The sequence below is a fragment of the Phoxinus phoxinus genome, assembly GCF_949152265.1.
Source record: "Phoxinus phoxinus genome assembly, chromosome: 17".
NCBI lineage: Eukaryota > Metazoa > Chordata > Actinopteri > Cypriniformes > Leuciscidae > Phoxinus > Phoxinus phoxinus.
Window position 1 is genome coordinate 19,153,806 of NC_136892.1, and position 26,091 is coordinate 19,179,896.

At 37.3% G+C, this 26,091-nt stretch overlaps 1 protein-coding gene across 2 annotated transcripts in view; it reads left to right on the top strand.

The window, feature by feature from the left end:
• myo5b (myosin VB) overlaps window positions 1-25,856 on the top strand; it is a 44,916-nt gene extending 19,060 nt beyond the window's left edge. Inside the window, exons 5-40 of one of the 2 annotated variants that reach the window (XM_079585437.1) lie at window positions 1,129-1,285; window positions 1,970-2,113; window positions 2,199-2,280; window positions 2,690-2,797; window positions 2,910-3,019; window positions 3,139-3,404; window positions 3,750-3,831; window positions 4,478-4,618; window positions 5,049-5,171; window positions 5,844-5,927; window positions 7,685-7,831; window positions 7,949-8,046; window positions 8,894-8,980; window positions 9,194-9,305; window positions 10,356-10,567; window positions 10,658-10,814; window positions 10,899-11,138; window positions 11,227-11,463; window positions 12,723-12,807; window positions 14,489-14,634; window positions 14,714-14,833; window positions 14,941-15,075; window positions 15,626-15,691; window positions 17,599-17,838; window positions 18,375-18,457; window positions 19,900-19,977; window positions 20,172-20,370; window positions 20,984-21,077; window positions 21,160-21,291; window positions 21,369-21,520; window positions 21,817-21,906; window positions 22,630-22,780; window positions 22,863-23,157; window positions 23,257-23,431; window positions 23,543-23,623; window positions 24,296-25,856. In XM_079585437.1, coding sequence (XP_079441563.1) covers window positions 1,129-1,285; window positions 1,970-2,113; window positions 2,199-2,280; window positions 2,690-2,797; window positions 2,910-3,019; window positions 3,139-3,404; window positions 3,750-3,831; window positions 4,478-4,618; window positions 5,049-5,171; window positions 5,844-5,927; window positions 7,685-7,831; window positions 7,949-8,046; window positions 8,894-8,980; window positions 9,194-9,305; window positions 10,356-10,567; window positions 10,658-10,814; window positions 10,899-11,138; window positions 11,227-11,463; window positions 12,723-12,807; window positions 14,489-14,634; window positions 14,714-14,833; window positions 14,941-15,075; window positions 15,626-15,691; window positions 17,599-17,838; window positions 18,375-18,457; window positions 19,900-19,977; window positions 20,172-20,370; window positions 20,984-21,077; window positions 21,160-21,291; window positions 21,369-21,520; window positions 21,817-21,906; window positions 22,630-22,780; window positions 22,863-23,157; window positions 23,257-23,431; window positions 23,543-23,623; window positions 24,296-24,448 — 5,062 coding nt within the window. In that variant the 3' untranslated portion in view covers window positions 24,449-25,856. The remainder of the gene's footprint in view (window positions 1-1,128; window positions 1,286-1,969; window positions 2,114-2,198; window positions 2,281-2,689; window positions 2,798-2,909; window positions 3,020-3,138; window positions 3,405-3,749; window positions 3,832-4,477; window positions 4,619-5,048; window positions 5,172-5,843; window positions 5,928-7,684; window positions 7,832-7,948; window positions 8,047-8,893; window positions 8,981-9,193; window positions 9,306-10,355; window positions 10,568-10,657; window positions 10,815-10,898; window positions 11,139-11,226; window positions 11,464-12,722; window positions 12,808-14,488; window positions 14,635-14,713; window positions 14,834-14,940; window positions 15,076-15,625; window positions 15,692-17,598; window positions 17,839-18,374; window positions 18,458-19,899; window positions 19,978-20,171; window positions 20,371-20,983; window positions 21,078-21,159; window positions 21,292-21,368; window positions 21,521-21,816; window positions 21,907-22,629; window positions 22,781-22,862; window positions 23,158-23,256; window positions 23,432-23,542; window positions 23,624-24,295) is intronic. The other variant, XM_079585436.1, reaches the window with a different exon arrangement.
• Window positions 25,857-26,091: the final 235 nt, after the last annotated feature.

A 26,091-nucleotide genomic window follows, 5' to 3' on the forward strand; every position in this document is an offset into this window, starting at 1 on the left:
ATCTCATTTTAAGATTTTTATGTGACTATCGGTGATTATTAAGCATTTCTCAAGAAGAGTTTAAGAAGTTATTTGCATCAAATAAATGATGAAGCTGTTGGTTCAGCTCTGTTGTTTTGTAATAAAGAGCTCAGGTTTCAGAGCGGTGATTTTCACTGGCCGTAAACAGGAAATGACAGTGTGTGCTTTGAAATCTGTGAGTAATCTGAAAGTTCCACTCGATTTAATAATGGATAGAGTGGGCAGATAATCACAGTGCACGCAGCATCATTCTTCGAACCTTTGTATTTACATGTTTTTTGTTGTTGCTTGAAACAAAAGACAAAACCATTTGCACATCAGGTTTAAGCTTGAGCTTAACATCCCACGCCGAGACATTGTGACTTCTTAATGACTGGTGTAATGCTGAAGTCCCAAAATAAGCTCAGGCGAAGGAGGAGGAAATCCAGTCCGACCAGCGGCAACTGGTGTGGTTTTGATTGGAGATCTCAGAGTATTGGAGAATGTTAACTGCAGTCATGACCAAATGTCTGCAGCTGACAAATTGTGACTGTAAATCATACACTTTCCTTTGTTAAAAACATAATAAAATCTCACAGCCAGCATCCTCTTGTTTTAGTCAATGTGTACAAAGGCCACCCTCAGGGTCCTGCACACCTTTTTTTTAAAATTTTTTTATTTAATTTTTTTTATAAATGTCCCTGATCCTTGCAGTTTGAGGTAACTATGTAAAACATAGATTTTACATATATATTATATTTTGTAATATAATTTATTTAATATCAAAAGTATTTGCATATGATAACAAATTCAGCTACACAATTTTAAATCAACATTTTCATTCATTTTTACAAAACATTTGTCACACAGCAAAAATAAATGTGATGTATATTATTCTGATCCTCTTTTGGGACCAGAGAAAAATCACAATTTTCCAAGTCCTGTTGTACTCTTTTATTTTTATTTTCTATTATAAGAGCATCAAATTGCATCATAACATGTTTCATAGACCTTCCTTTTCTGTAAGCACCATTTGATTAGTTGAATACACTTTATTTATCATGTATATCATCTCCGGTATTCATATAGACACTGATTCTGTATGTAAACCTGAACTTTTTCCTGCAGAGATGAGAAGAACCAGTCGATAATCGTGAGTGGCGAGTCTGGAGCCGGTAAAACAGTTTCGGCAAAGTATGCCATGCGCTTTTTTGCCACAGTGGGAGGTTCAGCAAATGACACCAGCATTGAAGAGAAAGTACTGGCCTCCAGCCCCATCATGGAGGTATGTCTTTACACTCCTGTATTTAAATAATTATTGAGAGAAAAATGACCCAGGTCACCACATAATGTCAATGAGTTGAGAACCACTTAATTCAGACACATTACCGGAATAATCAGTGTTCAATTTAATAGACTTGTGCCACCAAGTACTTCCAAAGTGTGCAGTGGCTGTTAAGGTGCCCTCGCTCCTCTCATCACTCCATCTCATTGTGGCACTGGCACACTTAAGCTGCGAAATGAAACCCCAGAATCGGCAGGCCTGTTTGAACAGATAAGAGCAGAGCTGGTTTTTGTGCCCTTCAGGAAGATGATCGGTCTGCCAATGAGAGTGGCCAAATCTCAGTCAATTTAGAGATATCATTACAGTGGAAATGAGCACTGGTGATAGAAGGATATCTTAGGATGCAAACCTAGAGATACTAATACTAAGGTGACTCATAACATCCCAGCTCAGACAAACAAATAATCTGAAATCACAGTAATTACTCCTCCTAAATGATGCTGCAAACATGATTTTAGGTTTACGCCTCCTCAAACATGTTACACCCTCTGTTATGAAGCTCTCTCCACCCTTATGTTCTATTATGGATCAGTCATTTGAAAACCTCCTCTTTCAGCTTATACCAACCAAAAAGTGAGTCAACCATAATTAACACTTCTTTTTTTTTCTCCCTCTTCTGTGCAGGCCATTGGAAATGCAAAAACCACCCGCAATGACAACAGCAGCCGCTTTGGGAAATACATTGAGATTGGCTTCGATAGGAGATATCACATCATCGGTGCCAACATGCGAACGTATCTGCTTGAGAAGTCCAGAGTGGTATTTCAGGTGCGTCTCACACAGGAGGGAGGCTATAAGATTTAATCGTAACCCCTTGTGCTTTTCCATGTGCTGAACGTCAATGTTTTTGCAGGCTGAGGAAGAGAGGAACTACCACATTTTCTACCAGCTCTGTGCGTCATCATCTCTGCCAGAGTTTAAAGATCTTGCCTTGTGTAAGTGACCCAGTGAACACGATGATGGTTTGGTTACTTCCCGTATGATGGTATATACAGTTCGATGGCAGAAATGTCACAAATATGTGTTTATAATGTGGTCCTCTTGGCACGAGATGAGGATTTTTCTGTGAGACACGATGTAACTGTCAAATTATTATAATGACTTAAATTATCCTAATTTCGGGGTTTTCTCATGAAATATTCACATGCACATTTAATTTAATTAAAATTAAATTAAAAATGTAACTACATTTTAAAATATTTAAGCTAATATAAAATATTATTACAGTTGAAAATAATACCTATATTTTGATACCATTGCTATAAAATGAAATTACTCCTACCAAAACACTGACAGTCTTTAAGTTTTGCTCATTCAAATTGTCCATTCACCCTCGTGTTTTAGCCAGCGCAGAAGACTTTACCTTCACGTCTCTCGGTGAGAACATTTTCATTGAGGGTGTGAATGATGCCGAGGACCTTGTGAAGACAAGAGAAGCTCTTACAATGCTTGGTGAGGACTACAGCAATAAAAATGTCTATAACCAAGGAGTTGCAACATTATGCCAAGTAATACTGAGCGTCGATCTTGAATATTTATCATGGTGGCATTGTGTGTTGTGCAGGTGTGAAAGAGATCCATCAAATGAGCATCTTTAAGGTAATCGCCTCCATCTTGCACCTGGGGAACGTGGAAATTGTGTCAGAGAGAGATGGAGAATCCTGCCATATCACCGTAAGTAAACGACAAACAGTGTGTCTTGCTGCGTGTTGTTTGTTTTAGCATACAAGCATTAAACAGATGACTATTCTTCACTTGCCTTAGCAATCACAATCTCTTTTTTTCTCCTGCAGAAAGACGAATCTTATCTGCATAATTTCTGTCAGCTGCTCGGTATAGAACAGGAGCAGATGGAGCACTGGCTGTGCCGCAGGAAGCTGGTGACCACTGCCGAGACCTACGTGAAGAACATGCCGTACGCCCAGGCGGTCAACGCCCGAGATGCCCTGGCCAAACACATTTACGCACATCTCTTTGACTGGATTGTGGAGCACGTCAATAAGGCCTTGCATACATCCGCTAAACAGCACTCCTTCATCGGGGTGCTGGATATCTACGGGTAATGCTTGTGATTATGAGAGGCCATACTTGTAAAGATTTGGAAACTTGGCTCCCTGGGTTCTTATATACAGGACGGTAGGGTAATATGTCTCTGTGGGCCACAGGAAACTGTCTTTCATGTTTTGACCTTCCCTTAGCAGAAACCTCATTGAGTTTTTAGAGTCAGCATTTGCTTTTAAGCCTTTTTGGCCATGGGACTAATTGCTTCCTCAAATAAGGGAACTTATTGATCAGCACTAGAGTAAATAAGCAGAGAAGTGCCAAACTATAGGATGCAGAGAGAAGTGTAGATGGTGTTCAGTTTGTTTTCAGTCAGTGTTAACATGTCTTCATCTCTCAACAGATTTGAAACATTCGAGATCAACAGCTTTGAGCAGTTCTGTATTAACTATGCCAATGAGAAACTACAGCAACAGTTCAACTCGGTCAGTAATAGAGGATCTCTAGATCCATGTTTAGTGCCATTTGAGTCACTTCTGCTATGCTATACATATTTAGATATATACTATCGTATATATCATATAAATATTATTATTCAAATAAAATATATTCTCAATTTTTAAAGGTTAAAAAAATAATATTAGTTTTATTTTAATAATAAATGTTTTATATTATATTATTTTAAATTATACATTATTTGTTAAATAAAAATTAAAATATTATTTTAAATATTAAACAATAAATTAAGAGTTTTCACAACAAATTGCCGACCAAAGCATATTAGTTTTAAACGCTTCTGTAGCTGCTATGTATTATTTAGACATCCATCTTATCATTTTTAATATATTAGACAACATTTTATAATAATAACATTATAATAACAAAAGCCGGTTCTTTAATGAGGTCATCTTCCACGAAGTGACATTATTTTAGAATTGCTTTTTCAAATTATATAGTTTATACAGTATATAAATATTTCATTCAATAACAACAAAAGCATATTCATTTCAAGTCCGAAATGTAATGCATAACAGGAATGATCTATGTGCTTGTGACTCTTGGCTGTATTTAGTTGCAAGTTTCATGTGTTTGATGCTTTTACCTAATGCATATACAAATTCTGTCACTTAGCATGTGTTTAAACTGGAGCAAGAAGAGTATATGAAGGAGCAGATCCCCTGGACACTTATTGATTTCTATGATAACCAGCCGTGCATTGACCTCATTGAAGCCAAGCTTGGTATCCTGGACCTTCTTGATGAGGAGTGTAAGGTGAGCCCGAGCAGAGAAAAAAAGTTGTTAAAAAGATTTTGAGAGGCATGTTGCCAAACAACTGGAGATCTGAAGTGTCACCAGAACTAGACAGAATCTAACGGGCAAAATCAGCTTAGACCTCTTCCTACAGGCTTTTGCGGGCAGGAACGGGACAAAACGTGAAAGTTTCGAGCGGGATAAAATCTAACATATCTTGGTGGAAGCGGGCGGGAGTGTTAGATAATCTTGCGGGAGTGGGATGGAAAACTCCATCCCACGCAGACCTCTAGAACAGTGCATCTCATTTAGCTTTAAACACCCCGGCTCTTTGAAGTTGTTGAGTAGGAACCGGAGCAGCTTCAAAAGGGTGAACATGCTATTTATGCTACAGGTAACCCAAATAATGTTCACTGCAGTTCAAAGTATTTTTCTTTTCTGCATCTGACAGGTTCCCAAAGGAACGGATCAAAACTGGGCGCAGAAGCTGTACAGCAAGCATTCAAGCAGCGGGCATTTCGAAAAGCCTAGGATGTCCAACAGGTCTTTCATTGTGGTCCACTTTGCAGATAAGGTGGGTTCAGCTTATATTAATGAGTTAATTGCTATAATGACATCACCAATCCAATCATTAACAACTTGAAACTCTTAGAAATAAACCAGGCTTTCATGCTATAAATTGTGAACCCAATTGATTTGAACCCTTTAACAGGACATTTCCCCTGATTTTAAAGACGAGGCTTATGCCTAGTCCCAGACTAAAATGCATGTTTGAGCTGTTTTTAACTGAAAGCAATTTGCACTGACATATCTTAAAATGGCAGTGCCTTTGTTTTGTTTTAAGATGCACACCATTAATGTTTTTTTCTAAGGCACGTTTAAAAGGCTAATTGAACTAAGGCCTAATCCTGGCTTAATCTAAGCCCTGTCTGTGAAACCAGGCCTTTGATTGCCTAGATGACTGATCCGAAATTGAGTGACATGCATACTTTTTGTGGAAATTATAAATTTGTGTGTTGCACAGGTTTTTTAGAGCAAATCTGCTCACTGAAACCCAACTTGAGGAACTTTGTTACACAGCACAAATTATTGTGTTAATAATGCATGATGAATGCAACAAAAATGGAGGATCAAATTCAATTCAAATTCAATGCCAGTTGTGGGTCACAAAATTTAGGTAGCAAGTTATTTTCAGTGTGGTACTGATGTATGAGTTAAACTTGTGACATTATGTCATCCCTGGCAGGTTGAATATCAGTGTGACGGCTTCCTGGAGAAGAACAGAGACACTGTTTATGAGGAGCAGATAAACATCCTCAAGGCCAGTAAGGTGAGCAATGGGTATTTTTTTTTGGTAAGATTCAAATATTACGTTTTAAAATAGAAAAAGAATAGAAAGGAAATAATAAAAATAATAATAAATATTTTTTCAGCTGATATAGTTCATTAATAATAACAATAATATTAACTATTATATTAAATGTACATTTTCATGAACTAAATATAATGAATATAATTAAGTTTATCATAAAATCAAATTTTAATTTGACAGGTTGTTATTATTAATTCAAGGCAATACCCTTAGTATATTAAGCTCAGCTCAGTTATGTTACTCTTCCCTGTCCAGCCGAGCTTCTGTTTATACTTAATTGAAATCACACTTTGGCGCAATCCCAATTATTGCCCCTACCCCTCTATCGCAACAAGAATCGGGACACCCTACCCCTAGACGTTAAGGGGTAGGGGCAATGGGTGAATTAGGATTGAGCCTAAAGCTCATGTTTTGCTCTCTGACCTGTTTAAGCAGTTAATTCACTTAAAGTTTTCAGGCAAACCTTGTCCACATATATCACTCGAACAGCCAGATCCATCTTAACTGAGATTTAATAGGATATTCATTGTCTTTGTCGATACTGATCTCTCTCTCTCTTTCGTAATGTTTTGTCCTGAGGTCTCTTGGCAACAGAATTTGCTGGAATCTGAGTTAAGTTAATTTACAGATACCAGCACATCAGCATTTACAAGTCAAAGATCTTCCCTGCAGGACAGTGATGAAATACTGTCGTGTTAATAGTGAAGGCTTAGCTTATGCAGATGAATTAGGTTGTACACAAATAATTAAACATGATATTTTACTGTTTTAATAAATAGTGTGATGTCTATAGCTTCATTCTTACATCTACCACTGATCACTTAAAAGCCAAGTATGAACCGCTGGTCTAGTAGTAACGTTTTCGTTTAGGGGTCTGTGAGGTTTTTTTTCTAATTAAATTAAATTATAAAGTGCCTTTTTATTTTACTTGACTAATGTTAAAATGTAATACTTGTTAAAATGTTAGGGATATATTTCACTGGTGACCAACGTCCTTATTGTAAAATAAACAGTATTTTTGTCTGTCTTGCTGATTTAAAACAGCCAGTGAAAGTGTAAAATTGTGATAGGCCATGGTGTAGAGCCTTTCAAAGTCAGGATACGGACAGATTTTTACCTTGACTTATAACAAATGATTAAATGTTATTTCCCATTACTTCATACAACCCTGTTCAAAAGGGGCCTACTTGTATAAGTAATCGGGATGCAACTCGGGAGACCATTGCTGCGTCGCACACCTTTAATTTGTATTTACTTTCTAATTTAGCATCTCTGTTTATCATTGTCATCTACAGTGTCAGACTTATAGTGACGGCAGTTCAATGATATCCTCTCTATTCTGTCTTAGAGTGCTGAAACTTGGCAGGATCATGGTATTAGCGATGCATTGAAACACACTGTGTACCTGCCTTGCGGTGGATGCTCAGGGAGTGGATTTTAAAGGGCTTCTAAAAGTGCTTTGAAGTGCCGCTGGAGTTGAATACAAATTTACACTAGTCTAGCTAGAATAAAAAAGGGGTTCTTATGCCTCTTATGCCTCTTATGTAAGATGTGATGCATCTGTAATGTCACTGAAAATTCATTTTACAGTTTCAGCAGTCAAGATTTCTTCATGTGACACTTATATAACCATTTTTATTAATATTCGTGTCTTCTTTTCTTGTCTCTACAAAAATATATTTTCTTTGTTTACTTAAAATTGTTGTTTTGTACAGTTCCAGCTGGTTGCAGATCTCTTCCATGATGGTAAAGATGTTCCCCCTCCCTCAGCCACCAGCAAGACCTCCAGGATCAACGTCCGGCCCGCCAAACCTGCTCTAAAAGGCCACAACCGTGACCACAGGAAAAGCGTGGGCACCCAGGTGAGGCTTGGTGTCAAAGGCCATTTTTTGATGGTGGATCCACTGAAGCTGTGTTTATTATGAAGATGAGGTGATTCACATAATGATGACGAGATGAAAAAATTCTCTCCCTCACAGTTCAGGAACTCTCTACATCTTCTGATGGAAACGCTGAACGCTACCACCCCTCATTATGTGCGCTGCATTAAGCCCAATGATTATAAGGAATCCTTTGTGTAAGTTTGGTCTCTTTGCCTCAGTTTTATTCTTCTATTAGAACTTGTCTAGTTTATCTTGGCTATAAATAGCGAGGTATAGCAAATTAATTTAAGCTGCCAGAGAACATTAGAGTCATGCTGGTACAGAGACATTTGATCGACCTCAATTGCTCTGTAAGTTTCTTCCAACAATAAGGCATCAAAGCTCCTCTGAGAATTAGCCGATCAGGTTATATAAAATAGAATTAGATCTAGTTTTCTCAGATCAAAATCAGTAGAAGTGCTTCCCATTTGCAAAATTGTTGCTGATTTAACACCTGACAACATTGACCCGTCTGTTCCAAATACTATGATAAAAACGAATGTTTTGCCCAAATTTAGATCTTGGAAAATAAGAATACGATAATAAACATAATAAAATGTCTTTTACTATATACATCTACAATTTATCATAATCAATGTATATATTTACTTATTTTTCTTGTAAAATTCACAAATCTGAGAAAGGGTAGGGTCTTGTTTGGCTCTGTTTGTGCCCTCTGCAAATTCTTGAGCACAAAGGATGCCCTTCAAGGATGCTAAATTGAGAGGGTTTTGTCAGTCACATGCTCTTAAGGTTGTGAACACACAGTCACAGCGTTGTGAGTCAGACTGCCTTCAGTCCCAGAGTGGACTGCAGCCTCTCAATGCCTCTCTCACGGGAGATGTGCTCTATGCTCAAGAGAAAGATCCGGTAGGTCTAGATAACGCCCCAAATCTCCTGTGGTTCAACAAGTTTTGTACCCAGAAAAAAATGTCTAGATCATCTTGTGTTGGTTTTTGTAAAGATCCCTCACTCCTTTGGCTGATTTCTTGCGTTCTCTAGATTTGATTCTAGAAGAGCTGTTCAGCAACTGCGAGCATGTGGAGTTCTCGAGACCATCCGCATCAGTGCCGCTGGCTATCCGTCAAGGTAAATGATCTACAGATTCTTTTATAGTACTTCTGGGCCCCCGTCTTCGGCTTCCTTTTCTCCATCAGTCTCTCCTCTATTTATGAACCTCATGTTCTCCTTAAAATAGTTCCATAAAAATTCTGAAGCGATTTTAATAATGATTATGGAAATCAAACTGAACACAAGTGTATTTAGTGTCATTTCCTCATCACATCTGGTGTCGTTTCTTAGGTGGACCTATCCAGATTTCTTCAGCAGATATCGGGTGCTCATGACAAAAAAGGACCTGACCATTGGGGATAAGAAGTTGGTCTGTAAGAACCTGCTGGAGACCTTGGTCAAGGTAAGATTAACTTTGCTAGAAGCTCAAATGTAAATTGTACACATAATGTTCGCTCTCATTCTGGTATTGTGGTAATACCATGTTTGTCTGTAGAATTACCAGAGTTTTTTTTTTTTAAGCTATTAGTGGCTTCTAATACCATCCCTATATCATGGTGTTGCCTTATTAGTGTTTAAGAAAGCAGATAAGCTCAGACCATATTCCAGTAGCACTTTATTTTACAGTCCTGTTTCGCATGTACATACTATGTACTTATAGTGTAGTGATTGCAATAACTGTGTAATAACTAGGTACTAACCCAGAACCTACCCTTAAACCTACTGTAACCATAACCAATGTAGTTGCCTTATATTACCCTGTACTTTCTTACTGTGAAGTGAAAGTGAAGTGCAACCTATATTCCTATATTAAGAATTAAAATATTTAATTAATACATTCTAACCTAAATTTGGGGGCTGTAAAAAAAAAAAATTATTCAGCAAGGACGCATTAAATTGATCAAAATTGGCCGTAAAATTTTGTAATGTTACAAAACATTTCAATTCCAAATAAATGCTGTTCTTTTGAACTTTCTAGTCATCAAAGAATTCTAGAAAAACTGTTTTCAACAGTTATAATAAGAAATGTTTCTTGAGCACCAAATCAGTATTTGAATAATTACTGAAGGATCATGTGATACTAATGATCATGGGAAATGCTGAAAATTCAGCTTTGCCATAACAAGAATAAATTACATTTCAAAGAATATTGAAACAGAAAAGTTATTTTAAGTTGTAATAATATTTCACAATATAACTGTTTCAAAAGCAGACTTTCAAAAACATGAAAAAATCTCACCAACCCCAACATTTTGAACCGTCATGTATTTGTTATATCAATGAATGCAGATTTTGCAAAAATGTAGTTTTGTTAACATCTTGACATTTTAACTGCTTCTGCTTGTACACAATATCATCTTCAACATGACAAATATTTTATTACTGTTTATTCAAGTATATTTATCATTAATAAACCTTTTAATTGTGACTCTTTATTTAATTTCTCCTTCAGGATCCAGATAAGTTCCAATTTGGAAAGACAAAGATTTTCTTCAGGGCAGGGCAGGTGGCCTATCTGGAGAAGCTCCGAGCCGATAAGTTCCGCTATGCCTGCATTAAGATCCAGAAGACCGTGCGAGGATGGCTGCAGAGAATCCGGTACCGCAAGATCCGCAAATCTGCCATCACTCTGCAGAGATACGGCCGGGGTTACATGGCACGCAGGTGAGTGTTTAAGTAAACGGCTCTTAGCTTGAACTTCACTGGCACATTTTTCGCTTTCCTAACAACTTGTGTTCTTTCACTGTCTCTCAGACATGCAGAGATGCTTCGCCTGACCCGAGCAACACTTATTTGTCAGAAGCAGTACCGGATGGTACAAGTTAGACGGGACTATCTGAGGTCCCGTCGGGCTGTGATCACCATTCAAGCGTTCGCCCGGGGAATGTTCATACGCAGGTTATATCAGGAGGTACTGCACTTTATTTTGTGTTTCACTCTCTCCATGTTGTTTCTTTAAAGCACAGTTTTAAGTTGCATTTTCTGTCTTTTACAGTTCCTGCTTCATCACAAAGCCATTATCATACAGAAGACCGTCCGTGGTTGGCTTGTGAGGAAGAAGTATCTCCATGCCCGAAATGCTGCCATTGTCATCCAGTGTTTTTACCGTCGCGTACGTGCCGTTCGTCGGTTCAAACAGCTCAAGATAGAGGCCCGTTCGGCCGAACACTTTAAAAACCTCAACGTCGGAATGGAGAACAAGATCGTGCAGCTTCAGAAGAAGATGGATAACCAGGTACAGGAAGATAATAGGATGCATACCTGATTACAGTCACCAAAACAAACTGGCATTATTTTAAGCAGCGATCTCCTTTTCTTTACAGTCGCAAGATTATAAAAATCAGAAAGAGCAGCTGGCTGTTGCTAACACTGCTCTGGGATCAGAGGTCAATAAGCTCCAGAAGGAGCTGGAGACCCTTCGCACTCGGCAGGCTGCTGGCACTCCGGTGGCATCACTGCAAGAAGAGCTTGAGAAGTTGAGGGCGGAGCTTCAGGAAGCCAACGCCCAGAGGAAACAGATAGAGGAGGAGTTCAGCAACGAGAAGCAAGGACTCCAACAGGTGAGAAAGGATGCCTAGTCAATGTTTGCTGCCATTGTTAGTATTTGGTATATTTTTTTCTCCTCATGTACTTTTTCTTATTTCTGTAGGTTTCATTTAAATTGTCTGAGCGTTAATGGTTGAATGTTACAAAAATAGATCAATGCATTTAGCTTTTCAGTTTCCACACAAAAAAAAATACTCTGGCTTTCATAACAGGGCAGCTGTTTCATAACTAATGTCTGTCACCCACACGGAAATTTAATAATGCATGGAAATTGTTTAAGAGCTTTGACTAGCTCACAAAAGGTCTTTTGAAATGACATAATCAGCCAGTGTGTGTTTAATGTGACTTAATGTGAATCATCTCCCTCTTGTTTTGACAGTAAGATAAAATAAAGACAGAGTTAATTAAAGTAAGAAAGTAAATTATAAATATAAATGATAGTATTAGAAATAATCTAATAAATTATAACAACTAGACTTCAAGATTAGTGATGCACTCAATTAATTCCGTTTATATTCATAATTTTTTTATTTCCTGTAATGCAAACACATACATATACATATGTATGTACTTTTTTCAATGTCTCTTAATGTCTCATATGATTGCCATAGCTGTGAAAAAGTAATTTGGTGAAATTCTAATTTAATATATTTTACAATGTAACTTATTCCTGTGATGGCAAAGCTGAATTTTCAGCATCATTACTCCAGTCCTCAGTGTCACATGATCCTACAGAAATCATTCTGATGTGCTGATATGCTGCTCAAGAAACATCTTACTATTATCAATGTTGAAAACAGTTCTGCTTAATTTTTTTTCCCTGTATTTATTGATGAATTTAAAGTTCAAAGATCAGAATTTATTTGACACAAAAATCTTTTGCAACATTATAAAATGATTTACTGTTACTTTTGATCAGTTTAATCCTTGCGGAATAAAAGTAAGATTTTTTTTTGTTATATATATATATATATATACCGGTATATATATTATATATATATATGCCCAAAAGGGACATATCAATTAGTAAGACATTCTGAAATAATAATTCTTTATTTTAATCCAGCTTTTCTCTGAAATTGATGTGCTGATAATATAATTTATATCTGTACAAAAAAAATTATATTACCGGTAAGTCAGGGAAAAAAAGTCTCAAACTTTTTGACCCCACTATATTTCATTCAAATTTGCTTTCTTACAGTTAAACTTGCTTGTTTATCTGATGGTTTGAGCTGAAAGAGTCGTGTGACTTTTCTTTCTTTTTTGTGTGTAGAGGGTAGAGGAGCTGGAGAAGGAGAACACGCTTTTGAAGAAGGACAAAGAAGAGATGAACCGCAAAATCCAGACCTCCACTCAGGGTAAGTTTCACGCTTCACAGAATCACACACACTCAAAGCATCTGGAGGAAGGGGTACGAGGAGTGAGAGGATGTGTGACTTGCCTGGAGGGCTGGGCTGGTTTTGTTTGACGCACAAGAGGGTCTGTGTGCAGAAGTGGGGCGAGAGAGACAGAAATGCATTGGATTTCAGAGGAGGAATGTGATACTGCTTCTTTACCTGCACAACTAAAAGCTGACCATTGTAGCAAGCCTGTTCACATGCGAGAATGCTATTTGAAACCCGAGGTTTGGTCTCAAATATACGCTTTTTATTTGTTAAATGTCGCTTGTTCCTTAGTGCTGTTCTGCTATCCATGCTGTTTACGTTGTTCAAAGCGCTGTTATGAATGTAGTGATTGTTTTGTTAGAGCTTTTTGAGTATGAATTTTTTAATCTCAGAACTTTTACTTCTATGTCTTTTTCTGTCTCTTCGGCCTACTGTATCTAAAGTGCCTATTATTCCATTGAGGTTAAAAGTGACTGGTATTTACTCACCCTCATGTCATTCAAAATGACTTTGTTTCTTCTGCCGGGAAAAAAATAAATGTTTTGAGGAATGTTTCCAACGTATTGTCCATACAATGTCAATGGAGTCCATTCAGTGTTGTTTTGGACCCCATTAACATTCATTGTATTGACAAAAACAATTGAAACATTCTTCAAAATAATTTATTTTGTGTTCCGCAGAAGAAAGAAAATCACGGGTTTGGAACGACACAGCAGTGAGTAAATGATTGTGTTGGGTTTTTTTGCGTGTGAGAACTATCCCTTTAAAGATAAGTCTTCTGGAGTTCAAGTGAATAGGACAGTTAAAGCTGGAGGCACAATCAAGCTTTTATGTGGTAAGTAAGATCAAATTAGATAACCAACGGTCTATAACAGTTAAATAAGACCAAAAGAAATTGGGGGAACATTCAAACATTTTTAAAGTTTTACATGTCGGACCTTCTTTATCTAGTATGTCTGATATGGACCTTCAAACTAAAGGGTCTAAGGATACAATGTCACAAATTTATTGTACCACTTATCTCCTTAAATTGAAATTGCCTGTTTAATAGATGGCTGCTTCATCAAATCACTATCAGGGCCATACGCCTGATAACTCTTTCAGAATCTGTTCAAAGGATGTGATTAGAGACTTTCATACTGTATACAACTTGGAGTACAGTTGAGAAGTATCTGATGCAAGTCTGCAGTGCTGTTTCGGTTATAATATTATAAATGGTTATATATTATGCATCGTGAATGAAGTGTATGAGAGAAGATCCTTGTTTTATTTCTATTGAGATTACAGAATGAAGAACATATTGTTACCTACACATTGACGCTCAAAGGTCTTCCATCAGAGTAATAAAGATCAATAAAAAGATGATGTATTATCATCATCATCAATATTATATTACATCATATTCAAGTCAAATGGTTACACAAAACATGTAGTGTGAATGTAAAATAGAGACCTCGCATCTAAAATGGACCAAAAGAGGTTTCAGTTTTTCATACCCTGAGATACTTTAGAGACTTAGATTATGAGAAATATATTTTGTTCACACGTAATACAAAAATACTGGATACAAGCAAAATACGAGTGAATGGGAGCTGCATGTCGTCTGGCTCATTGTTTATTTCCTGTGTATGAATGCCTGTGTTGTGTCTCTCAGGTCAGGCAGGTGATGTGTCTCAGAAAGAGAGCCGCCTGCAGGTGGAACTGGATGACGAGAGGCAACGATATCAGAACCTGGTGAAAGAATATTCCAGACTGGAGCAGAGATATGAAAACCTGCAGGAGGACATGTCCTCCATGAAGGTAATAGTCTTGACTGAGTCTAAACTGACTGGAACTTTGTTTTTGTTGTTGTTTTTAACATGGGTTTTACACACTTTAGTTCCATCCCGGTCACCGGAGGATCCCCTCTAACCAGAGCAGTCTGGGCTCGGACTCCAACTACCCCTCCATCAGTATGTCAGAGGCAGGAGACACTGATGATACCATCCAGCAGGTGGAGGTAAAGCTATTTGGCTGAATTTTGCTGACATACAGTACAACAGCAGGCTTTGAAAAGGGCTTAAAGGCACTTCAGGATGAGCATTAATATGATTTGTCTTCCTGCAGGAGATGGGCATAGAGAAGGCCGCCATGGACCTCAGTGTTTTCATGAAATTACAGAAGCGTGTGCGAGAGCTGGAGCAGGAAAGAAAGAGGCTGCAGACCAATCTAGAAAAAGTAGAGGAACTGAGCCAACGCAAGGCATGTGTATTTGTCATGTCTGCTTTGCTTTCATTCTCATCTCACAGTTGCCAATGAAACAAAACAAAACAGAAAATAAAACCGAGCATTTTAAAATAAAACCTTGTACAAAATAAAATATTAACAATTACTCACTTTTTTATCTATATATTTTAAGACATTTATCAAAAGTCCATTGGCCTTAACTGGAAATATGTCAACACAGGAAAGAAAACTGACTGTCTAATCATTTGATAGGGTCTTTAAAGTAGTGAATGTATGCATTAATCAAAATTATCTTAAATAATCAATATTTGCTGATTGTAATTGTGTTTATAATTTTCTCTTCCTGCTCTCATGATGTTTGTAGCAACAGATCTTTGTGTTGTTAAGCAGTCATTCAGGTTCACAGTTCCCACATTTGTAGATGTAGGTTGCAACATAACCGACCGGTCATAAACTCCAGTTATCTTTTCTGATGGTCCCTCATCTGTACTTGCAACAGCATGGTCCTCTGCTTTATCAGTCAGCTTGTGTTTACATCTTTTTTTCTTTTTTTTTTATCTAACAGGGTAATGAGACCAAGAGCTCCACGTCAGAGGATATAAATGCAGACCTGGCCTACAACAGTCTGAAGGTAAGAGTCAGTCCCGCTCAGAGTAATGGTCACGGCGCTAGTCAAATGTCTGCCTTAGTGCTACTCATAGATTTGTTTTGCACTGGGGCCGCTCTGCTGCTGCTGCTGGTCACGCTGCCTGGTAAACTCTGGGTGAGTGGGACGATACAGAAAGTTGAGACTAGGATTCATTTTAGAGAGCTGAATTATGGCAGGATGGCACATGGGATTAAGTTTTACTTTCATAAAGCAACTAAATTCTTTATTGTATTAAATACTTTGATTTTCGAACAAACATTGAGATGTGCCTTTGTATAAAGATTGAATTTGATTCAAATGAAAAGGCTGTGTGGAATAGACAGTATGTTCAGGATGATATACTGTCTGTTAGATACAATTGATTTCTTAATCGATCTCACTTTTGATCATTCAACACTTTGTTAGGTTAACTCTTTTAACAACCTTGAGGCAAAGGCAGGAAAGCAATAAAAATGAAATTTTCAATGTTCTGTCTAACTTCGTCTGGACACAAATATTATTATAAACAAGAAGTAATTAATAATTTAAGCAAAAGCAATGAAATAAAAATCTGATTTTTAACAGTGTCTTGTGACCTTAAAGATTTTGAATCAAGTTCTTATCTCCAAGTTGTAAAGATAATACAACATATAATGTGAAATTAAATAGTGATAGCTAAAAAATATCAAGTAAAACATTTGTAAGTTAAAAACTGAATGTATATGAAAGTAATATTAAGAAATGCTTAAATGCAAATATATTCATTCATTCAAATACATACATCAATTTTTACTTTTAATTTGATTTTTGTTTTGCCATCCCTATAAACTGTATATATCACGGTTATTATAATTAACTTACCGGCAAGCTAAAACCATTTAAAAAAATGTTTGTTGCTTTAAATAAATTAAACATTAACTTGCATAAAATATATAATAAAAAAGAACTAATATTATAACTTAAAAGTTGTTTATTTATTATTTTATATAGACATATAAAAAAAAAAAGTATGAAAATGACAACCACAAAACTAAATGACTAATACTCATTAAAATGAAAAACCTAAAAATAAAAACTAATTAAAAATATTAATAAAACCTATAATAGTATCTGAATGATACTAAAATAGCAGTTATATATATGTATGTATATATTTATATATACACACAACACACTCTTGGACTGGTCATGGAGTCACACACAATAACTCAAATTTTGCTCCTTTGTGTGCTAAAGCTTTTGTCAAATCTATTTGTCTTTCCTGTATATTCTATACAAACTTTATAGCATAGTTGTCACTGTCACAATATGGTGTCTATTCAGAGTATGGTCTGTAGCCTTTAGGAACTCTGTCATATCTGAAGATCAGTTATTTATCTGAGCACATGGGTGTGTTGAAACCCCAACAGTATGCTCAGTTTAAAAGGTTTGACTCTGACCAGAGAACAAAGTACAAGAATGCAAACACCAGAGCCAAATGTGTATCTGGTGGCTGTGCAGCTGAGCTCAAGTGAAGCTCAAGGCAGAATTACATAACTGATTTGTTTGTTTTCATAAAGCGCCCCAACATTGCACTGTGAGCTTATATAATAATTGCTGATGGTTCTTGTTCTGCAGGGCTCAAACATTCTTTGCGTCTGATCAAAGCTTTAGCTACAGGCGTTCGGTTAACCTGGATACAATTACTGCCGCCAGAAATGCTTGATTTTTTTTTTTTTTTTGTGAGTCCATCTCTTTCTGTTTCAAAGTTTCTTTCGCTCACACAAACACATATACGTTCTGGCTTATTTACAACTATTTGCCTCTGTCCCTTTTGATAGATTTTAATTAAAAAATCATCCTTTAAGTGGTAAAAAATACTGACTTTTTACCCTCTTTCAGACTCTTTATAAAATGTGTTCTGCTTACAGCGGCAAGAGCTCGAAACGGAGAATAAGAAGTTGAAGAATGACCTGAACGAGTTGAGGAAAGCGGTGGCCGACAGGGCCTCCGAGAACAACTCGTCCAATGAGCTTCAAGATGGCTACAACCTGCTGCTCAATCAACTCAAAGCGGCCAATGAGGAGCTGGATGTGCGCAAGGAGGAGGTCCTTATGCTTAAGACCCAAATTGTGAACTCCACGAGACAGTCGGAGAACATAAACCACATTGTGAGTCTGAAAACATTACCCACACATCAGTCAACGTACGCATTTTATAAATTTGACCTTTGAGAGCTTCTAATCCATTTTTTACAGCGGTTGTCTTACCAAATTAAGCTATTTTAGACTGTCATTGTCATATTAGACTTTCTAATCCATTAGTATTCCATCAGTGTTCCAGTGGAGCAATCAGACATGGAGACATTACATGGGATAGATGGCATATAATGGGCTTTGATGGAGCTCAGAGTAATTTAAATTCAACGAATGTTGATTGTAATAGTGATAGTTTGTCTGAGCTTTGCAAAACCTGCACTGCTAGTGAAAGTGGCTTTATATCCACCTGCCTGTCTGAACCTGCTGAGGTGGGCGAATCAGAGTCAGTATTGATTACGTTGAAAAGAAAGCTCTTTTTCTTGCTCTCTCTGTTATATTTGTCCCACACAGATATATTTTTCCTGTCCATAAGCTTGAGTTGCTGAAGTGTAGCAACTATAAACATTCTCTTGTTGTTCACTATTGATATCTTTGTTTCATCCATACAGAATTCCAATGATGTATCAGAATGGACCAACAACAAGAAGCCCGTGGACGCGGAGGACATTGTGAATGCGCCTGATTCAAAGAAGTAAGACAGTCCAATCTTCATAATGAAAAGCTTTTAAAGTGACACCAGCTCTCCTCCATGTACTCATTTGTCTTTTTTTAATGAAGATGGAATTCAGGGGTATTGACCGGTTGCAAGATCCAGAGCAGCTCTTCATGCGGTCTAATTTCATTTTCAGCAGTATACCTTAGTTTACGGGAGAGCCAATCACCAATCACATGCTGTCAGTCTCAAAGCTAAAAATGTATATACAAATTTATAGACCACCACTAGCTCATGTTGAGTTGATGGAGACATTATTTTCATGCAAAACAGTCAAATGTTTTATATTATTATATTTTGTTGCACTACAGCATCATGTCTAATGATCTAACAAATTCAGGTGAGCTTTATAAAGACAACTAAGCAATTTTTTAGTGACTACAACAATTATTTCTTGTCAGAAATTGAGTTTTATAGTTGTGGGCAAAAGTGAAGTCCGGAGAGGATATTTGTTTTTAATGAGCCTACAAGTTCAATTAAACCATCAAAATATGAGGAAAATATTTAATATTTTTTAATTATTTTAAGAAGGAAAGATTAAGATATTTCTCTGACAAAATTATTTGGCAATTTGCAAAAACTACAGGTTTTATTTTACAGTGCAAAAAAAATGCAAAAGAAAGCCTCTGAGGAAAAAGATTACATTGACTACAACATAATCATTTATTAATATTTAGTTGTTTCTCTCTTGTTTTTGCATGTTTTCATATTTTATTTGTATGACAGATCAGTGAGGGTCACACTATTGTTCTTACAGTTACATTTAAACAGACCAGCTAGCAAGTCCATTTTTCTTACATTTGGCACTTACTGAGGGTTCATTTTGGAGAGGGTTAATTGTAGGAGTGTTCAAAAAGGGTGCCTTAGTACAGTCTATTTAAATTTTCATCTCTGGCTTTTTGTCTTTGGCCAGTGTACCCTTAAACCTGAACCTGAAATCTGTTCAGTATTCACCCAGGCTGCTTTTCTCTCCGTCACAATTTTAAAGTGGTCTTTTGAAACAATACGAGTCCGAGAGTGACAGATGTTAGATGAGGTGCTGATCACATGTGAAAGAATATGTTTTTGTCCTTTGTGGTCTCAGGACTGGGCTCTGATTTCTCATTCATGTGTTTTTCCTACCTTTCTCTATTTCTCATTTCCTGAGATTGCCACATCTCCTTACAAATATTGCTTGGGCAAGGCAGCTCACCTAAAAAATCAGAAATGAGAAATAATCCAAGTCATAACAGCTACATGACCTCTATACTTGCAGATAATTCAGATGTGCCCTCATGCTTGACGTCTTCACAGACCTGCCATGCCTTGCTTTGCTAAACTAACTGGCCCTGCCATCTTATCATTCTTCTCTTCTGCCTTTCTCTCCTCTCTGTCTGCTGCCGCTTCTCTGTCTCTTTGGCTCTCCGTTACTCGAACGCCAGTAAAGCACAAGACTGGGGTTATTTGAATGAAGATGGGGAGCTTGGTCTGGCATACCAGGGTCTAAAGCAAGTTGCCAGGTTGTGCTTTAATTTTCTTTGATTTCCCTTCAGCTTTAACTGGCTTTTCTGTTTCGAGGCTTTTTTCAATCAGTAAAAGATAATTTGGCATATATCGATTTTTGTCTCTTTTGAGGGCTAACTGTTAAGAGAGTGAAGTATGTACCCAGTTTACACCCACTTATACCATACATGTCATGTTTGAATGTGTTCAGGCTGCTGGAGGCCCAGCTGCAGACACAGTCTCGACAGCACAAGGATGAGTTAGAGGCTCTCCACACGCAGGTCGAACTGCTGAAGGACAATCTGGAGAAGAAGCAGGACATGCTGAACCACTTCTCCACGCTTTCTCCTGATGCTCTGGTGGAGTTCAGCGTGCAGCAGGAAATCACACGCCTCACCAATGAAAACCTGGTGAGGGCTCATCTAAAAAAGCGGCGAACATCTTTTTTTTCTCCTAAAATGATCTAGACATCCTTAAAATAGTATACACTTGTTTTCAGCTAATATATTTTGACTTGAAATGTATTTTTCATACTTTATTGGCCAATTGATGCTCTTGTTTTAGGCATAAACCTATGTTATGTTAGATTTATGCTAAAACATATAAACTATTTGAAAAATAATACAAGACGACAACCTCTAAAATGTTTTAATTTTACACAATCAGTTTTGCTTCTGAAAAATGTTAAATTGATAAATATTTTTTCTAATCAACTTGCTTTAATAATATATATATATATTACTATTACTATTAAAACAAGTTGATTTTAATTGTGTGTGTGTATATATATATATATATATATATATATATATATATATATATATATATATATATATATATATATATATATATATATATATATATATATATATATTTAACATTATTTTCATTATTAAACATTATTATTCAAATTATTTTTCTATGAGCCCTCAAACTACTAGCCACTAATTCTAAAAGTAAAGTAAAGTATTTGCATCCAACACTATTGGCTCACTCACGATTCCGGTGATGATTGTTCTCCAGGATCTAAAGGAACTTGTTGAGAAGTTGGAGAAGAACGAGAAGAAGTTGAAGAAGCAGTTGAGGATCTATATGAAGAAAGTGCAAGAGCTGGAAGGTTAAATGTTTACCTTTGGTCTCTGTTTAACATTTAACTTTTAGTAGAGCCTTGTGCTGATGTGCTGTTATTCTTTCTATAGTTTCTCAGGCCACTAGGAGCAGACCAGAGCTGACTCGTCAGGTCACTGTACAAAGGAAAGAAAAGGACTTTGAAGGCATGCTGGAGTTCTACAAAGAAGATGAGGCCTTGCTGGTCAAGACTTTGATTACTGGTATGTGTGGTTGCATGCAGGCAGGTTTGAATGTGGAGGTTCTATGGTTGTAATTAATACACAGGTCTTGTCTTTAGACATGAAGCCCAATGTCGTGTCGGCCACTGTCCCCTGCCTCCCCGCCTACATCCTTTTCATGTGCATTCGTCATGCCGACTACATCAACGACGACCAGAAAGTTCACTCGCTCCTTACTGCAACCATCAATGCCATTAAAAAGGTCCTGAAGGTATGTATATTGAATCACATCAACACAGTCCCACTACCGTTCAAAAGTTTGGGGTTGGTACGATTTTTTTAATGAAATTAATACTTTTATTCAGCAAGGGTGCATTAAATTGATCAAAAGTGGCACACAATATTTCTGTTTTTACTGTGTTTCTGATCAAATAAATTCAGGCTTGGTGAGCATAAGATACTTTTTCAATAAACATATATATCTTGCCTACCCCAAACTTTTAAATGGTAGTGTATAAGCTCATAATGATAGGTTGTCCATCATACCTGTTTTTATTAATTCTCCAGAAAAACAACGATGACTTTGAGATGACCTCCTTCTGGCTGGCGAATACCAGTCGACTCCTGCACTGTCTGAAGCAATACAGCGGGGACGAGGTGAGATGTCACAGTCTTTTTACATTTGTTTTTTTCCTTGCATGTTTGTTCATTGGATATTTTATTTATGCACCGAAATTGTGGCCGATTTTGGTTTTTGGCCGAAAGAGAAAAATTTTCAAAAATGTATGCCGCCCCGCGCTTCAGTGTTCAGCGCTCAGGTTTCACTCTCGCTCTAGCCGTTATCACTGCGCAGTTTGACGCCCCGCTCAATATTCCGCTATATGCACGTTCGCTTCGCTTGGTTGTTCATGGCCCATATGAACGCTCCACTCATGTACTGCTCATGTTTATTGGAAAAGCAAAGTTCCCTCAAATAACGTGCTGACATGAAATTTCTATGAAGTAGTATACTTGTTTCTGTTTTCAATCGACCTACTGTGCTGTAACATGGTATGGTATATAGCCATGCTGGACAACGCTGGTAAAATTACGCTACCCTAAAAAAAAAGCTAATTTAAAATAAAAAAAATAATTTTTAAAGAGCATTTTCGACTTTGGTTTTTGGCCAAGTGCATGCAGAATTTTCGGTTTCAGCCCATAATTTTCATTTCAGTGCATTATCGGTACATCGTCCGATGAAGATTTCAGCTGAAAATAAGAGCTAGATCCATTTACCACATTTTTAACCACAGATTCTGCCATCAAAAGTCTGGTTTTAAAGCCCCAGGTGACCCCGTCTACTAATCTTTGGTTTGATTTTGCTGTTGCTTCCTGTCGTAGGCGTTTATGACACAGAACAGTCCCAAGCAGAACGAGCACTGCCTGAAGAACTTTGACCTTGCGGAGTATCGGCAGGTTCTGAGTGACCTTTCCATCCAGATCTATCAGCAGCTCATCAGAGTGGCGGAGAACACCATGCAACCCATGATTGGTGGGTACATAGAGACACGTTAAAAATGTAAATGATTTGCAGATTCTGATATATCACATGTTTTTGTGTTTGGTTTTGGTAGTATCTGCCATGCTTGAGAGCGAGAGCATCCCCAGCCTGGCCGGAGTGAAGCCCATGGGCTACAGGAACCGCTCCTCTAGTATGGACTGTGAGAGTGGAGGTCCGGCGGGCTACACGCTGCAGGCTCTGATCAGGCAGCTGGGACAGTTTTACACCACCATGGCGGACCACGGCCTGGACCCTGAGATCGGCCAGCAGATGATTCGCCAACTCTTCTACTCCATCAATGCAGTGACCCTCAACAACCTGCTGCTGCGCAAAGACGTCTGCTCCTGGAGTACCGGCATGCAGCTCAGGTACACATTTGATGCTTTCAGGCCAATCCGTGCCCTAGTTATATCTTCAAGAACGTCTAATGAGTGTAACGGCCATCTCTTCCACTGGTATTGCTTCAGGTACAACATCAGTCAGTTGGAGGAATGGGTGAGAGGTAAGAATCTGCACCATGGTGGAACTCTAGCCACCGTGGAACCGGTTATCCAGGCCGCCCAGCTGTTGCAGGTGAAGAAGAAGACCTCCCAAGACGCAGAGGCCATTTGTTCGCTCTGTACCGCCCTCAGCTTACAGCAGGTATAGATTTAACAATCATTTAGCATTCGACATTTGTTTATTATTTAGATTTTATTTATTTTTTCATTTTATTGACTTTTCATGGTCTTAATCTTGCATTTACTTCCTCAGATTGTGAAGATTCTGAACTTGTACACGCCACTCAATGAGTTTGAGGAACGAGTCACTGTGTCCTTCATAAGAGACATACAGGTAAAACTATGTACACACACTTGCTAGGGTGTACTAAAATTTCACTAGTTCATAACCACAGAGAAAATAATATCCTACCGAACACACTCCTACTTAAAAAGTTTAATATAATAATAACAATATTTATATAATATATAATAAAATATATTTAATAATATCCTGAAAGTTCAAAGTTAAATAGCAGCATTTATTTGAAATAGAAATCTTTTGCAACATAATGAATGTTTTTTTTCTCAAATTTTGATCAATTTAATGTTAGATAGATACTTAATATAGATATCATTTTTAATTTCTTCAAAAAAAAATCGTACTGACCTCAAACTGTTAAACGTTTTGTTTGATTTACTTTAATTGTATTTTTAGATAGATCGCTGCACATCTGTTAATTCTGTTTGCATGTCTGTAGAGATCATATATTTTAGCATATATTTTATTTAATTTTTTATTCCCCTGCACATTAACTAAAGACAGCCTGTTTACATTAATACCTCCTCTAGACAGGCTTTTCTTTTCTTTTTAACAAGTGCATTTGATCATTCATCAGAATTTTTTTTTTTTTCACATACCCATACAAGCGTTCAAAAGCTTGTGTAATAAATGATTATTGTTTTATCATTTATTATTGACTTCTTTATGAGCATGTCTGATTAATATTCTTATTTTCTTATGCAGAATCGCCTCCAAGATCGGATAGAAATCAACCAACTGCTGGTGGACACAAAGTACACCTTCCCTGTGCTCTTCCCCTACACTCCTTCAGCGCTCACTCTGGAAGCCATACACATCCCTGCCTCCCTCAGCCTGGACTTCCTCACGCGGGTCTGACATCTCAATCTCTCCGTCTCACTCTGAGCTCTATCGAGTCAGACCTGCGGCCTGCAGAAATGAGAGCAGATCTGCTAACCCATAAACTAACAACCAAACGTGTGGGATTTACAGTATCGGCATTTAACAAGACTTACAGTCTCCGACCGACTAACTGTGGTGTTGAGATGCGGGTTCAGTGAGTCCCAATGATGAGTGGTGTACATAAGCTGTCTGCCTTTTGACTTTTCCTTTTTATAACATTCAACCCGTTTTTTTCTGGGCTCCCGATTAAAGCAAGACTTTTGTTTGAAGAAAGTTAAAACACTATATTTGGATTGGGATGTGTTTGTCTTTGACTAATTCTTAATAATAATGATTACCGTAGTTATTTGACTAATAATGATTACGTTTAATCTAAATGAAAGTAAGAGGGTTTTGGGCTACTGACATGAAACACTACTGCAAGATGTGCGTGTCCGCACATCTGTATTAGTATGCACTGATTTCTTTGTGTTTGTAATGTAACAGTGTCTGTTATTTCCCTTGCTTGTGCTGGAGCACAGTCTCATCTCAGAAACATGGGCTCCCACTGAAGCAACACTACCATCTCATTTTTTTTCTAGGAGAACTTTTAAAATCAGCTGCCAAGATTCATCCCGACAACCTCTTACAGAAAGAAGCAGGAAATCTCTGCGTTGCAATGGCTGTTGCCAGTGACCAATCTGGATTAGTCTCTACGAACAGGGACTTTTAAAGCTTTTTTTTCTCCTCCATGTTTTGAAGAATCAGTTGCAGAGACTTGGAGCCCTGAATCGGTTATGTCACAGCGTCAACGAATGGTGCTGATCTTGAAGGTGACATTGACAAGTTGAAGTACGTGGAGCAGAGAAAACGAAGATGAGGACAATGAGAGGAGTTTGAGCTGGGATGTTTAATATTCTATTGAAATAAATATTTCTGTGATTGTTGTTTGTTGGTGGGATCTAGAATGTGCTGGAGGGCATGTGCAAGTATGATGAAACATCTCAGGAGGCATCATATTGACTGGGATAAGTTGTTCGGTGTACAGAAAAGACATTCTCAAAACTACCAGGTTACTTCATGAAAGCAATTATCACAATTTACTTGATACATTTGCACAGCTCTTTAAATGATTATGTGCAATTAAATAGCAATAACCATTCACTGTTTACTTTAAAAGTTATTTTATACATTATCTTACAATTTTGCCAACAGAATGGGCTGTTCAACAGGAATAGTGCATCATGTAAATGCAGGAAACTACTTGTGATCATCTTTTAGCTCTAGATTTCAACATTTATACAAAACAGTCAAATAATCACGTATTATGTATCACTTTCTGGATGTAATTTTCTGGATTTAAATAGTTCTTTCAATGCCAATAAAGTAAGGACTGTAAATTTTCGTATTGGTATTCTTGTATTATAATTATTGGATATTTTTTTAGACTACAAGTTTCACATTAACCATAATTACTTTTCATGGTACAGTTTTTTTAAGCGTTGTCTCTTTCTTTTACTGCCCTCTGCCGACAATGCTTGTAAAAAGTCGAGTCAGAATAGAGCTCTGCAAAATTATGTCTTTATCTTAATTCCTGTTCATTTAAACTCCTGATACATTTGAGTTCGAAATTCTGTACT